Raw genomic sequence first — 13094 nt, forward strand, 5'->3', positions numbered from 1 at the left:
GCAAGTTTATACCCGTGCTGGGTTTATTTATTCATTGGTATTTATATGCCGCCAATACTAACAATACTATGTACCTAATCATAAAATCAGCTAACAAATTAACTAACATAACAGATCAAATAAAACAGACTGATCTACACAGAGTTCACTTCAAACCAGGGAGCACCTGTCTTATGGAAGTCACTTCCACAGGAATTGCGTCTATTATCTTGTGCTTAAAACTCTACGGTTCTATTGAAAGCACATCTTTTTAGGCTGGCTTTTTTTGTAACCGGATTTCTCTCCCTGGTTTGAAGTGAACTCTGTGTAGATCAGTCTGTTTTATTTGATCTGTTATGTTAGTTAATTTGTTAGCTGATGCTGGGCTTGATGGACCCTTGGTCTGACCCAGTATGGCATTTTCTTATGTTCTTATGATTAGGTACATAGTATTGTTAGTATTGGCGGCATATAAATACCAATGAATAAATAAATGAGTGTTCTCCATTTGTTCCTACGTTGGAACAAAGAATCGCTCTCTGTCAGAGAAACGTGCTCCTGCTGTCACCTTCTCACATATGAATCTCTCTCCCTTTCTCAGTAAGGGCCACTAGAGATCCTTATATAGACCAGTCCCTTGCAGGCTCACATATCTGGGGAGGGGGGATCTTTCTGTCTGAAATTACCATTACAATCCTTGTGCTAATGACAATTTTTAGTGAGGAAATCAGGGTCCCTACTTATTGCATGACTTGGTAACTTTAAAGCTATGTATGTGCCCCTCATATGTATAAGCTCTCTTAAAAATATTTCTGAGAAATCACTGTTTGGTTGGTGCTCAGTGCTTGCTAGGGCTATTGCTGTGGAGAATATGAGAACAGAATATGTTTGGAAAACTCTCCCCCTGCCCTGCTGAGCTCCAGCGCTGGGAGTTCTCCTGATGGAGGGGGATGCAGAAGGAGCTGAGTGTGGAAGGGTTTGTGTTTCAGGTCCCAGTAACCTTTGAGGACATCGCGATCTATTTCTCCCAGGAGGAATGGGAGAGTTTAGAAGAACGGCAGAAGGAGCTTTACAAGGATGTGATGATGGAGAATTATCAGACCCTGATCTCACTGGGTAAGGGATATTCTTACATTTTTATTAGGAGCCCTCAGTCATTAAGAAAGCTGCAATTCCAAGTGTGAGAGTTTCCAGGTAAAAAAAAAAAAAAAAGGTGCTGCAAGGATCATTTTGCTTTCTGTTGAATGCAGCAGATACTTTTTACTCCTAATACGTGATTGTGTCAGTGGTTAAAGGGAGGATGGAATGGATGTCTTGAATGATGTCAGATTTTTCAGTATCAAAGGACTGATGTCTAATATTAGTATTAGAGTAGTGGGAAGAGAAAAGAAGAAAGTAGTAGAGGCAGCAAAAATGGGCCAGAAACCACGGAAAGGAAGAGAAGAAGTGGAGGAAGAACTAGATGAAAGTGAAACAAATGGAACGAATAAGAGACAGCATTGGAGGGAGGGAGGAAGGGAGGATCAAAAAGAAGCAAGAAGGGGTGATGAGGACAGTGATGAATCTCAGCATGGTGCCCATAACCCTGAAGGAGCAGGTAAGAGTTAATGAAATAGAGAGAAGAACATAATTCGATTCACTCACTTAGATGCCAGAAGGAAGCAAAGGTGAATAACTGCTCAGTTGAATCATCTGATTTTTCCATCAAGCAGGCTGAATTAGCCAATTCATGCGGGTGACATCCAGCGGCACTGAAGGGACTTGTCTCTCCAGCTGTAGAGCTTTAGCTCTATTGAGCATGTGCGGGAGTTCCCATGCAGGTGTTGCCTTGTGAGCCTCCTCAAGTCATTTTTTGTCCAAGCTAAAGCACAGACGTGTTCTTTGTCTTTCCTCTATTTTTTGATTTAGTCTTACATTTTTACTTCAAAATACTTCTTCTGCCTTACCTCGCTGCTTCTGCAGCCACACCATCAACACTTTTAAGTGCTACTTTAAAAAAAAAACACATGGAAAGAACATTTTTCGTCACAGGATGTCAGATCACAAGAAAAAGTCTACAACAGTGAGTAGTTTCAAGAACTGCCCGTGTGGAAAAGTCATGTCTCTCACCAACGGCCACGAGTTGTGATGGGGGGGTGAAAGGCTGTTGTGCATGGAGCAAGAGAGGTACCTTGGGTTGATAGTGTCTAGCAATCTGAAGATGATGAAGCAATGTGATAAGGCGATAGCTAAAACCAGAAGAATGCTGGGCTGCATAGAGAGAGGAATAATCAGAATGAAAAAGGAGGTGATAATCCCCTTGTACAGGTCCTTAGTGAGGCTTCCCCTGGAGTACTGTGTCTGGTTCTGAAAACCATATCTCAAAAGGGACAGAGACAGGATGGAGACGTTCCAAAGAAGGGGGACCAAAATGGTGGGGGATCTCCATCAAATGACTAATGAGGAGAGGCTGAAGATCCTAAATATGTAGACCCTGGAGGAGAAGAGGTGCAGGGGGGATATGATTCAGACCTTCAGATACCTGAAAGGTTTTAGTGATACACAATTGATAAACCTTTTCTGTTGGAAAGAAATCAGTAGAACTAGGGATCACAAAATGAAACTCCAGGGAGGGCAACTCAGAACCAACGTCAGGAAATATTTCTTCCCGGTGGTGGATGCCTGGAATGCCCTTCCAGAGGAGGTGGTGAAGACAAAAACAGTGAAAGATTTCAAAGAAGCATGGGATAAACACTGTGGATCCCTAAAGGTTAGAGGATGGAAATGAAGAAAAGAGTGCATGGGGGTAACTTGCTGGTGAGGCGGTGACTACCCTTAACCAATAAGCCTTCATAGTGTTGATGCAACTCCATTATTGCTCTCTGCTTCAACGGCAGGGGGAAAAGAAGAAAAGAGGAATTGGAGTCAGATAACAACCAACAAGGGTCCTAATTTTTACAGTCTGGGAAACTGGAAAGTATAGGGGTGACCTGTATGGTGTGGCAGATACTACCATAAGCTTGTTGGGCAGACTGGATGGGCTGCTTGGTCATTTTCTGCCGTCATTTCTATGAGTTGTGCTAGCTTTGTCTGGGACCACAATCAAAGTAAACACATGAGGACTGTGGACAGATGTCACAGCGCTCCAGGGCCATGTGCATTGAAGAGCTCTGTAAATCTCTGTGGAGTGGCAGTAGATCTTCCTCCCACAGTGCAGAACCATCCACCTCCTCAGGAAAACCTTTGAGTCGGAGCCGTTCAAAATCCCCCATCCATGAGGTCTGTGGCCATGTGGTCAAGTTCAGCTGCCCTGATGCCATTGACACACAAGAGACATCACTCCCTTGAGCCAGCCCCATCTACGTTGAAGAAACACAAACGAGATTTGTCTGTGTTGGCTGTATCAGGCAGTCCCTCTTTGGCACAAGCTTCATCTCTACATGGTGCACTGAAGCATGGGAAGATTGCTGCATCCATACATGCCTATGCTGCATTGACGCGTGATGCATTGATTTACCCGACGCATGGAACCTTAGCACGCACGAAGTGTGATGTATCAATGCTCCCTATGCATGCTATACAGATGCCAAGTACATCAATTCACCTTTTGAAGATGTACCAATGCAAGTCTGCCAATGCGCTCCGTATATCTGGACTCTTTTGATACAGGTATGTCTTCTCAGTGGCATGCCTGTATATCTGATGCAGGCCACAATGCATTCAACCCTTATGATGTCCCTGGGCCTTCTACAGGCAAACAGCCCAAAAAAATTCACGATCCTCTACATCACCCGTAGATCCTGCATTGCCACCTTGGAACGTAAGGGGATTATCCACGCAAAAATGTACCAGTCATCCAAAATCTGCAGAAGGAGGAGTAAAAGTATCCTTACCTCCTCCATTGGTTAGATTGCTCACATCCCCAAGGTTGGTAGCTGATGGTTTTTGACTACAAATACTGGACCCTATCTGTTCAGTAGTACTGCTGGCTTCAAAGCCACTACCTATTACAATGCAGGAACCAGTTTTAGTTTCAGAAGATGATGATCCTTCATTAATCCCAGGACAAAGGACACAGCAGTCCTATGACCAAGTTGTGGGGTTAGTGAGAAATTTCTTTCAACTCCCTCACAAAAGAGAGAGGTGGAACCCTCCAGCCTCTCTTTTCAACTCTTGCTTCTGTGGTTCCTCGGATTGGAGTCCCAGGCTCACCTTTGGGTGTGTTATCATCTTCGGAACCTCAGGTTAGAGAATCTTGATCAGCACCCTCGATTGCAGCGGAGTTTACTCATTCGGAGGCTGCTCCTCTAGAACCCCAAATGGAAGAACGTCCTTCTTACCCCTCTTCATCACTGGAGTCCTGGCTAAGCCATCCACTAACCCTAGAATTCGATAACAAGTCCACTGGAATACCGCTGGACCATTCATCAGATCTTTCAGAGCATTTGTCTCCCCTGGAAGAGCTCACTTATTTAAAATTTATTGAAAAGTTAGCAGCAGTATTAGATATTCATGTCTGTAAGGACGAAGACCCACGAACCAAACTCTTTGGACTGTTGGAAGATTTTGGATACACTTGCAGAGCCTTCTGCATTATCAGTTGATGACATTCTTAAGGCTTTGCTTTTAAAACTTTGGGAAACCCCTATATCTGCCTCCCCACATCTCAAAAACTGGATCTCAAGTTCAGAGTCTGGGATTCGGCATAGTGCATCTTTCACACCAGTTGGTTGTTGTGGAATTGCCTTTGAAAAAAGCTAAGAAGACATATTTATTCCAATTCCCTCCCAGGGAAAGATCGCAAGCTCCTGGACAATTTTGGCAAAAGAACATTCCAGAGCACAATGCTTTCTGTTTGCACTGCCATTTATCAGTTCTACATGGTACAATATATCCAAGATTGTCTCCAGAAGCCAAAATCGTACCTATCTGCTTCTGAACAGAATTCCCACTCTCAGCTATTTTGGGATGCCTAGGAAGCGATGTGACATCTTCTCCATTCTATCTGGTAGTCCTTTGATTCTGCTTTGTGTTCATCTGCAGTCTCTACTGGAGTGCATCATGTGGCATGGCTATGAGCTGGTTCCATCAAAGAGGATGTCCACAAAAATATAGCTTATGACCTGTGTTTTGGAGACAACCTATTCGGAGAGAAACTCCAAGAAACTGTCTTGTAGATAAAAGACCAAAATGTGGCGGTCCAATCTCTCTTCCTGGTGATAGAACAATTTGGTCCGTTGCAATGTCCATACTATCTGTAGAAACATCCATGCTTTCACAGGCGTCGGGCACTGACGGACACAACATCGTCGCCAGGACATTCAGGTTTTCCCATATGTAGATGACTGGCTGATCACAGCAAATTCCCGAGAATTGGTTCTCCATTCTCTGGATGCGACCATATGTCTTCCTCAGAGTTTAGGATTTTTCATTAACTTCCAAAAATCAAACCTAGAACTCATGTAGAACCCTCAGTTCATTGGAGCCCATATAGACTCTTTGCTTCAGAAGGAGTTTCCTGCCCAGTGATCAGAGATTGACCATGATCTCACTCATTCAAACACAGCTTGCCAATCTGAGTGTTGCGCCTGTCGGTCACAGATGGCTGTGCCCTCTGTTCCTAATTTTTTTTCTGCCTAACTCTGTTCATTTTGGTAAGATGGCTGCCTCTGCTTCTCCACACCGAACCCTCTGGTATTTGTGGTCTGGCATGGGCGATTTCATTCGCCATCTTTCTCCAGGAGTCACCTAGGGCACGCGCATAGCCTCGTCCTTTATGTGCGTCATGGCGGGAATCTCGGGGACGTCCCCACCGCATAACATCACTAGCGCTGGTATTTAATCTCCATTCACGCTTCACCGTACGAGTTAGCAAGGAATCCTCGTTACCAGATGCTCCCGCTCTGTGTATTCTCGCTCCAGGACGACTTAGGTACCTGCTCCTCGGGGGCCTTGCCTTACTTCTCTCTACCCTCCGGGATCATCTGCTACCAACAAGGACGACTTAGGTACCTGCTCCTCGGGGGCCTTGCCTCACTCCTCTCTACCCTCCGGGGTCATCTGCTACCGACAAGGACACCTAAGGTACTCGCTCCTCGGGGCCTTGCCTGACTCCTCACTACCCTCTGGGGTTATCTGCTACCAACAAGGACGCCTAAGGTACCCGCTCCTCGGGGTCCTTGCTTTGCTCCTATCTACCCTTTGGGGTTGCCTACCTACCACCAGGACGCCTACGGTTACCCGCTCCTCGGGGGCCTTGTTCGTCCGAGACCTCTGCTCCTCGGGGCTCTCCCTTACTACAACTACCAGCATCAGTGTGAGTACTGCCGCTCTAGTTCTGTCTTGCCTTGTCTCATCTCTCTTTCTAGATCCTCGGCAAACCCTGCACCACGGGCCTGGTGAGACTTTGGAACTGCCTTTTCCACCCTGCAGTCTACAGCCAGAACATTACCATCTGGTTCTTCTTCTCCTAGCTGGAGTCATAACCCGATCCTCGGGTTACCATCTCTGTTGCAGTACAATAAAGCTATATCTCTGTGTCCATCTCTGCCTTGAGCTAGCCTATCGCTGCAAGTCCCCTCAGGGCTCCACCCTGTGGGAGGTGTCATCTCTTACAGCGACCAAGGGCCCACGCTTCAGTGTCCAAAGTACAACAGATTGCTAACTCCATGGGACCCGGCTTAGCTCACAGCCTTACAGGCCATTCCTGGCCTGGCCCAGCGGATTACAGAGCAATAGAAATCTCTGGAGACACTATCCGCCGCTTTCAACAGTTAAACGCTCGACTGAATACGCCGACGGTTCCAGAGAAAGATTCTTCTCCTCAGGTGGTTGCAGTTCGCACCACTGTACCACTACCAGCTCCTACACGCTTCTCTGGTGATGCCCAGATGTGCAGGGGTTTTATTAACCTGTGCTATATGTACTTCTCGTTGCAACCAAACTACTTTCCCAATGTTGTTTCCAAGACTATGTATATCCTATCACTGCTCAATGGAAGAGCCCTGGCCTGGGATTCACGGCTCTGGGAACTCAGTGACCCTGTTTTGAATGATCTGCCTGACTTCTTGAACCTGTTCAAATCCGTATTTGATGATCCAGCACGTCAGACCATCGCGGGGAATACTCTTCTTCACTTTCAACAAGGAAGCAAGACTTTACCAGACTATGTTATTGAATTCAAGACACTAGCATCTGAGCTTCATTGGGACTTGGGATGTCTATGTGCTATATTTTTAGAGAGCCACAACTCTCGTATAAAAGACAAACTAGCGGCTCGTGACTTGCCAGACACTCTGGAATCTCTCATTGATTTGGCTGGGAGAGTTGATTGCAGGATACGCGACCGGACTCAAGAAGCCAACTGTCACAAGAAGCACCCTGAGGGAGGTAATTGCCCTTGAGCCATGCACATGACTTCAGCCCAATCTTCCTTCCCCAGTGAAGAGAAAGAAGAATCAAATATGGAACCCTTACTGGAGCTGGCAGGAAATGGATGCAGGCTCTGTATCCATCACTTCTATTACCTTGCAGGATTTCAACTTACAGACTTAGTCAAGGCTCATCAGATATGAGCTACAGCTTCCTCTGTTGCTCATCTCTGATAAGTACCCATTGTACATATCTGCAAAACTGCGACATGTCATTCAGTTCACAATTTGATACCATTTCAAAGACTGACAGTAGTTTTGGGCAAGCTGTTTTGTGAAATCTGTTTTCACTGTGGTCCATTCTCCATGGTGGGTTGCTTATTCAGTAATCACTCTGCTGCAACACTCAACTTGGGACTCCCCACATGTAATGGCTAACTCAGCCTGTTTAACGATGGAAAAAGTATAATTGCTTACTGTAAGTGGTGTTTTCCATAGATAGCAGGATGAATTAGCCATGGAATACCTGTCCATCTCCCTGGAGAGTTGACTACTCTGTTACTGACTGAGGAGGCTCATGAGGCAACGTCCATGCAGGAAATCCTGCACATGCTCAGTAGAGGTCAAAGCTCTACAGCTTGGAGCGACGAGTCCGTTAAGTGTCGCCTGATGATTTATTTAAATTCTTTTGATATACCGATACTCAAGACTAGGGTCTTATCGTACCGGTTTACAGCGAAACAGGGCGTAACCAATTAACTGGAAAGATAAAGTTACAATGAACAGGGATTTATAGAGTGGGAGAGCTGAGAGCAAAAGAATAGGAATAACATAACAAAGTTTAACATAACAAAGTTATAAACAGCCTGATCAGAGCTTAATGATGATGTCACCCACATGTAGTGGCTAATTCATCCTGCTATCTACAGAAAACCCAGTTTATGGTAAGCAAACATGCTTATTTAGCGATCCATATCGAGTAAGCCTGGGAGTGATAAAATTACCCAGCAGAACATACCTGGTTACACATTCCATTGAATATACCCTGCTAAAGCCAAAGCTACCCAGATAAGGTTATCTGAATATGAAGTATGACCAAACTTATTTTGACAACTTTACCTGGATAGCTCGGAATATCAACATCTCCTCTTTATTATCCAGGTAAGTTTTAGCTGGGTAATAATTTACACACAGCTAAAATTTATATGCTGCAAGGGGCAGGAAATTCAACATGTTGGGTTTGTCTAGCTAAGTCTGGAACTTAGCCAAACCACATTGCTGTATATTGGCCTCTTTATTTCTTATGCTGTGCGAAAAGGAATCATTTATTGGGAGATAAAATGGAGTCAGAAATGCTGAATGTCAACCTGATACCATCTGAGAAACCTTTCACTACTCTAAGCTGTTCCACTTAATGACAATAACAGGAGTTATAAGCTTCAAATCATCTATAAACACTAGATGTGATATCTGTGGAAGTAAGGGAAAATTCATAGCCCAAAGAGATAATAAGAATACTCAGAGGATTCAGTGTTAGACAAAACCAGAATGTGGTGACAGGGAATCTCCCTGAAAAATTCCTCACTGGATCTTGACATTGGAAATGACATTTTGTTCGTTTTCATTATTCAAGTGGAGAGTAGTCTGCCACTTGTTCCTCAATCCAGGATTCCCTCTGTACATTTCAAAGCAATTTATTATCCAAGAGCATGGGATCTAAGCCATGGTGTGTGAACTATGTGGTACCTCCTAGATTTCACTTTTCTGGAGGGATCTACCAGCAGTGTGCAGATCGAACTGCACAATTGGGTATGCATGGTAGAGGAGGCTGGACACAGGCAGGCACATCTCTACCCCTGATGACTAAGGGAGGTAGATAGGGGACTGGATAAAATAAGGCTCAAGCAGGAGAGGGTGAGAACTGTGCTTCTTTAACTCCGGATTTCAAATATTTTGTTTAATGGGGTTGGTGAATATCTTTATGCTGGAAATGTTACATTTTTTTTAATCCTGAATACGGGTGGCTTACACAAGCAGTGTTTTTCCCTCAGGAACAGGGTCTCCGACCATCACCCCTGACATTATCTCCCACATTGAACGAGGGGAAGAGCCGTTCATCAGGGATGAGCCGGGATCAGAGGAAAGAGGAACTGGGAGAAGCAGCTGCTCAGGTGAGTGCAGGAATAAGAGGGACCGGGGTAAAACTGCTGAGCTGAGGAGTGGAAGGAGCAGCTGGGAAGTGCAGAGACCCCTGCACAAACTCACTTACATGGTTTCTATTATAGGCACCAGTCACGTAGGATGTCCTTTTCCTTACCCAGTCACCCAAAGCCTTCAGACTATCTTATCACCATAATGAGATCTGTCTCAAAGCATGCAACATGTGTCCTGTATTTAATGAAGAGTCCAAGTGGCATCCTCTTACTGGGCTGTCTTCTCCTGTTCTCTCTTTCTTCAGCTTCACCTCAGGTTCTAATCAAGAATACCCCTTGGTGGCTAAGTAGGTTTAACTCTGTATTTATGCTTTGTGCATGAGTGTGTGTAGGTATAGATAAGTATATCTATTTATATAGACAGATACACACAATACAGCGCTGCTTCAGAACAGTGATCTGCATGGGACAATTTCTCAAAAGGAAACTTTTTTTGAGACCTCATTAAAAAAAGTCATCACCTAAAGTAACAAGTTTTTGCAGAAAGCAGTACCCTTTTAACAAGTTTTGCAGAAAGCAACCCCTGTCGCACAAAGTTGTAGGGATGCGCATTCATTTGAAATGAACGGGGTAATCTGAACCAAACAAGGGCATTTATTTATTTATTTTTTGTTCATTGAAAACCAAAATGAACGAACAGTGCCCTGAAAATTGTTGCTTTCATTTGTTTTTGGATCCTAATCATGTCTATAGGGCAAGAAAAACTGCAGGGACTTTTTTTCTATTCAAGGCAAGTTAGTGATGCAACTGAAGCTAGATTGACCAGAGCTGGGGTGGAAAGGGACAAAGAAGGAGCAGAACCAATTGAGGTCAAGCTTTTTTTTTTTTTACCAGCCTATCCTAACTGGCATCTGCCTGGATTGACTCTGAGCTCTTTTTTTTTTCATCCTGAATCTGAAACCAGCTTTGAGCAGTCACCATCTTAGCTCACTTCTCTGCTGGACCTCAGACAGGTTAGTTGTGTTTCTGAAGCTCTCTGTGCCAAAGGAAAAAATAATAAAAGAGATAGGAAAGGAAGGAGAACTTAAAAGTAAGGTTGAACTGTGCAGTATTTTCTGGCCACGCAGTATCACTTTGGATACACGTTTTCGACGCGCTAGCTTTACCCCTTATTCGTCCAAAACGCGCTTCCAACCCCCCCGAACCTAATAGCACCCGCAACATGCAAATGCATGTTGCGGGTGCTATTAGGTATCCCCGCGCGATTCAGTAAGTAAAATGTGCAGCCAAGCCACACATTTTACTTTCAAAAATTAGTGCCAACCCAAAGATGGGCGCTAATTTCTCCGGGCACCGGGAAAGTGCACAGAAACTGCTTTTCTGTGCACCCTCCGACTTAGTATCATGGCGATATTAAGTCGGAGATCCCAAAAGTTTAAAAAAGTAAAACAAAAATTGGAAATAGGCCCATGGCTTGCGGGTTGAAAACCGGACACTCAATTTTGCCGGTTTCTGAACCCGTGGCTGTCAGCGGGCTCGAGAACCGATGCCGGCAAAATTGAGCGTCGACTGTCAAACCCGCTGACAGCCACCGCTCCTGTCCTAAAAGAGGCGCTAGGGACGCGCTGGTGTCCCTAGCGCCTGTTTTTACCGCCGAGCCTAATTTAAATAAATTTATTTACTGTATCGCGCGATTTTACTGTATCGGCCCGTCTGTGTGCAGTGAGTACATGTGTGCACTGCCCTGCAGAAAGAGGTTTATTTTCACAGCCGCAGTGTTTCTGAGCAGTGACCACTGCACTGACTAGATTAAACCGCAGCCTGGCTTTGTGGGGGGTTTTTTTTGTTCTGTCTGACTTTCTTTGATTGGAAAAAGGAGTCAGCACACACTTACTACACCGTGCGTGTTACTTTTTCCATAAGTTGTATCATCTGCGAAAGTCAGTCTGCATAGGCAGCAGTCAGCAAGCAGATGCACACTGTGTGAGCTATTGTCTGTTGTGCTCTCTGACTGTGTGTTTGTCTTTGTTTTCACTCTTCACGATGGTGTGTGTAAGTACTGAGTACGAGGAATATGCTATATATATATATAGTAAAAAATAAACCCTCCTTCCCTTGCATCAGATTTCATCATGCCACTGAGAACAAGAAGTAGACAAACTAGTAGCAACGACACTGGTAAAGAGAGAGGAAAAGCTTATCCTGGAAAAGGACCTAGGGCAAGCACATGTATCACTAGCAGTGCTACAGATAGTACAGAGAAAACCAGGACTCCCCAGCCCAGGCTAAAGAGAGGTGGTGTTTTTAGCAGGGGGAAACTACAGGCAGGGTAGGGCAAGAGGAAGCTGAAGCTGGAAACGCGTTTGCTGCCACTGTCAGCTCTGTTCCTGTGACGCTGAGGCAGAAGAAAGCAAGAGTCTGTGGAGGGTGGCATCAGCCGTAGAGAGGTAGGGGGCACCAGGAGCAGAGCGGCCAAAAGCAGCACAGCAAGCCTTCCTGATTCCCTCTGAGCAACGTTTGGAGCAGATGCTGTGAGAAAGTACTGATTCAGGTGAATCATGCGAGGGCTTCTCTAGACTCGGCGGATAAAGAACTTCCAGTGGCTCAGAAGGGTTTGGGGAGTCTCGTTACTAGCATGCTGTCCTCTAATGAGGAGGGACAGGAGGCAGCAGGAGTGCCACAGAAAAGTGGAAGTCAGGCTCACAAACTAACCCACAGCTTTTTCCTGCCTCACCCATCATCCTTTGCTTTGGAGTTTTGCTACCACTGCTCTGTCTCATCTTATCCATCACTCTGTGTCTTAGAGTCTTGATGCCACGGTGTTGATTGCTATAGTCCTCACTTCATGTCTTGGGGGTTTTGTGGCCACTGCGCTGTTTGCCTTGCCTCTTACTTTATTTCATGAAGTTTTTTTTTTGTATAATGATTTTTATTCAGTCACAGGCCCATAGTAACAATACACGATATCATAACCAGAAATACAATGTACAAAAACACATCGAAAATTTTGATCCAAAGCGTAACATAGAAAGAATACAAGGGGAAATGAAGCAAGACATGGATCAAGGAACAAGAAAAAACAAACTCATCTACCACAAGTCCCGGCTAAAAAGCGACAATGTATAAGTATATAGCCGGTACAAAATTCTGACCTTGTGTAATGGGCAACTAGTAACTGGGTTTTAATATTATTCTTGGACGAACCCCCCCCCCTCCCTTCCCCCCCCTCCCAAGAGCAGCAGTAGCATCCAAGATAAACAGACATACATAGTATAGAATCACCTTAGGAAATACAAACATTTACCAACATAAGTTGTCCGTATACAATCTGCGATCAGGTAGGAGGCAATCTAAAAGATCTAGATCTCATGGTCGTGTGAAAAAGGGGTAATGACCGGACACAGGAAGCATCATAGCATATCAGATCAGTATATGTCCTATCCAGCCCCACAGGACATCCCCATGAACCCGCCCAGTCCAGTCAGTGTACCATGAATTTTATGGTCCCGAGAGGTAAAGACAGTTCAAAAACACAGAGCAATAAAGGGAAACATCATCGCGTAGTAAGCAAAGTCTTCTCGGTATCGGGGAGCAGTTTAACATATGGCTCCCA

The 13094-nt window shown here is 44.8% G+C and overlaps 1 protein-coding gene across 1 annotated transcript in view; it reads left to right on the forward strand.

The window, feature by feature from the left end:
• Window positions 1-13094, forward strand: part of LOC115085966 (zinc finger protein 157-like) — a 31851-nt gene that overhangs the window by 5107 nt on the left and 13650 nt on the right. Inside the window, exons 2-3 of the mRNA XM_029592543.1 lie at window positions 969-1095; window positions 9380-9499. Of these exons, the coding sequence (XP_029448403.1) occupies window positions 969-1095; window positions 9380-9499 (247 nt within the window). The remainder of the gene's footprint in view (window positions 1-968; window positions 1096-9379; window positions 9500-13094) is intronic.

This window comes from Rhinatrema bivittatum, chromosome 2, assembly GCF_901001135.1.
Source record: "Rhinatrema bivittatum chromosome 2, aRhiBiv1.1, whole genome shotgun sequence".
Lineage (NCBI taxonomy): Eukaryota > Metazoa > Chordata > Amphibia > Gymnophiona > Rhinatrematidae > Rhinatrema > Rhinatrema bivittatum.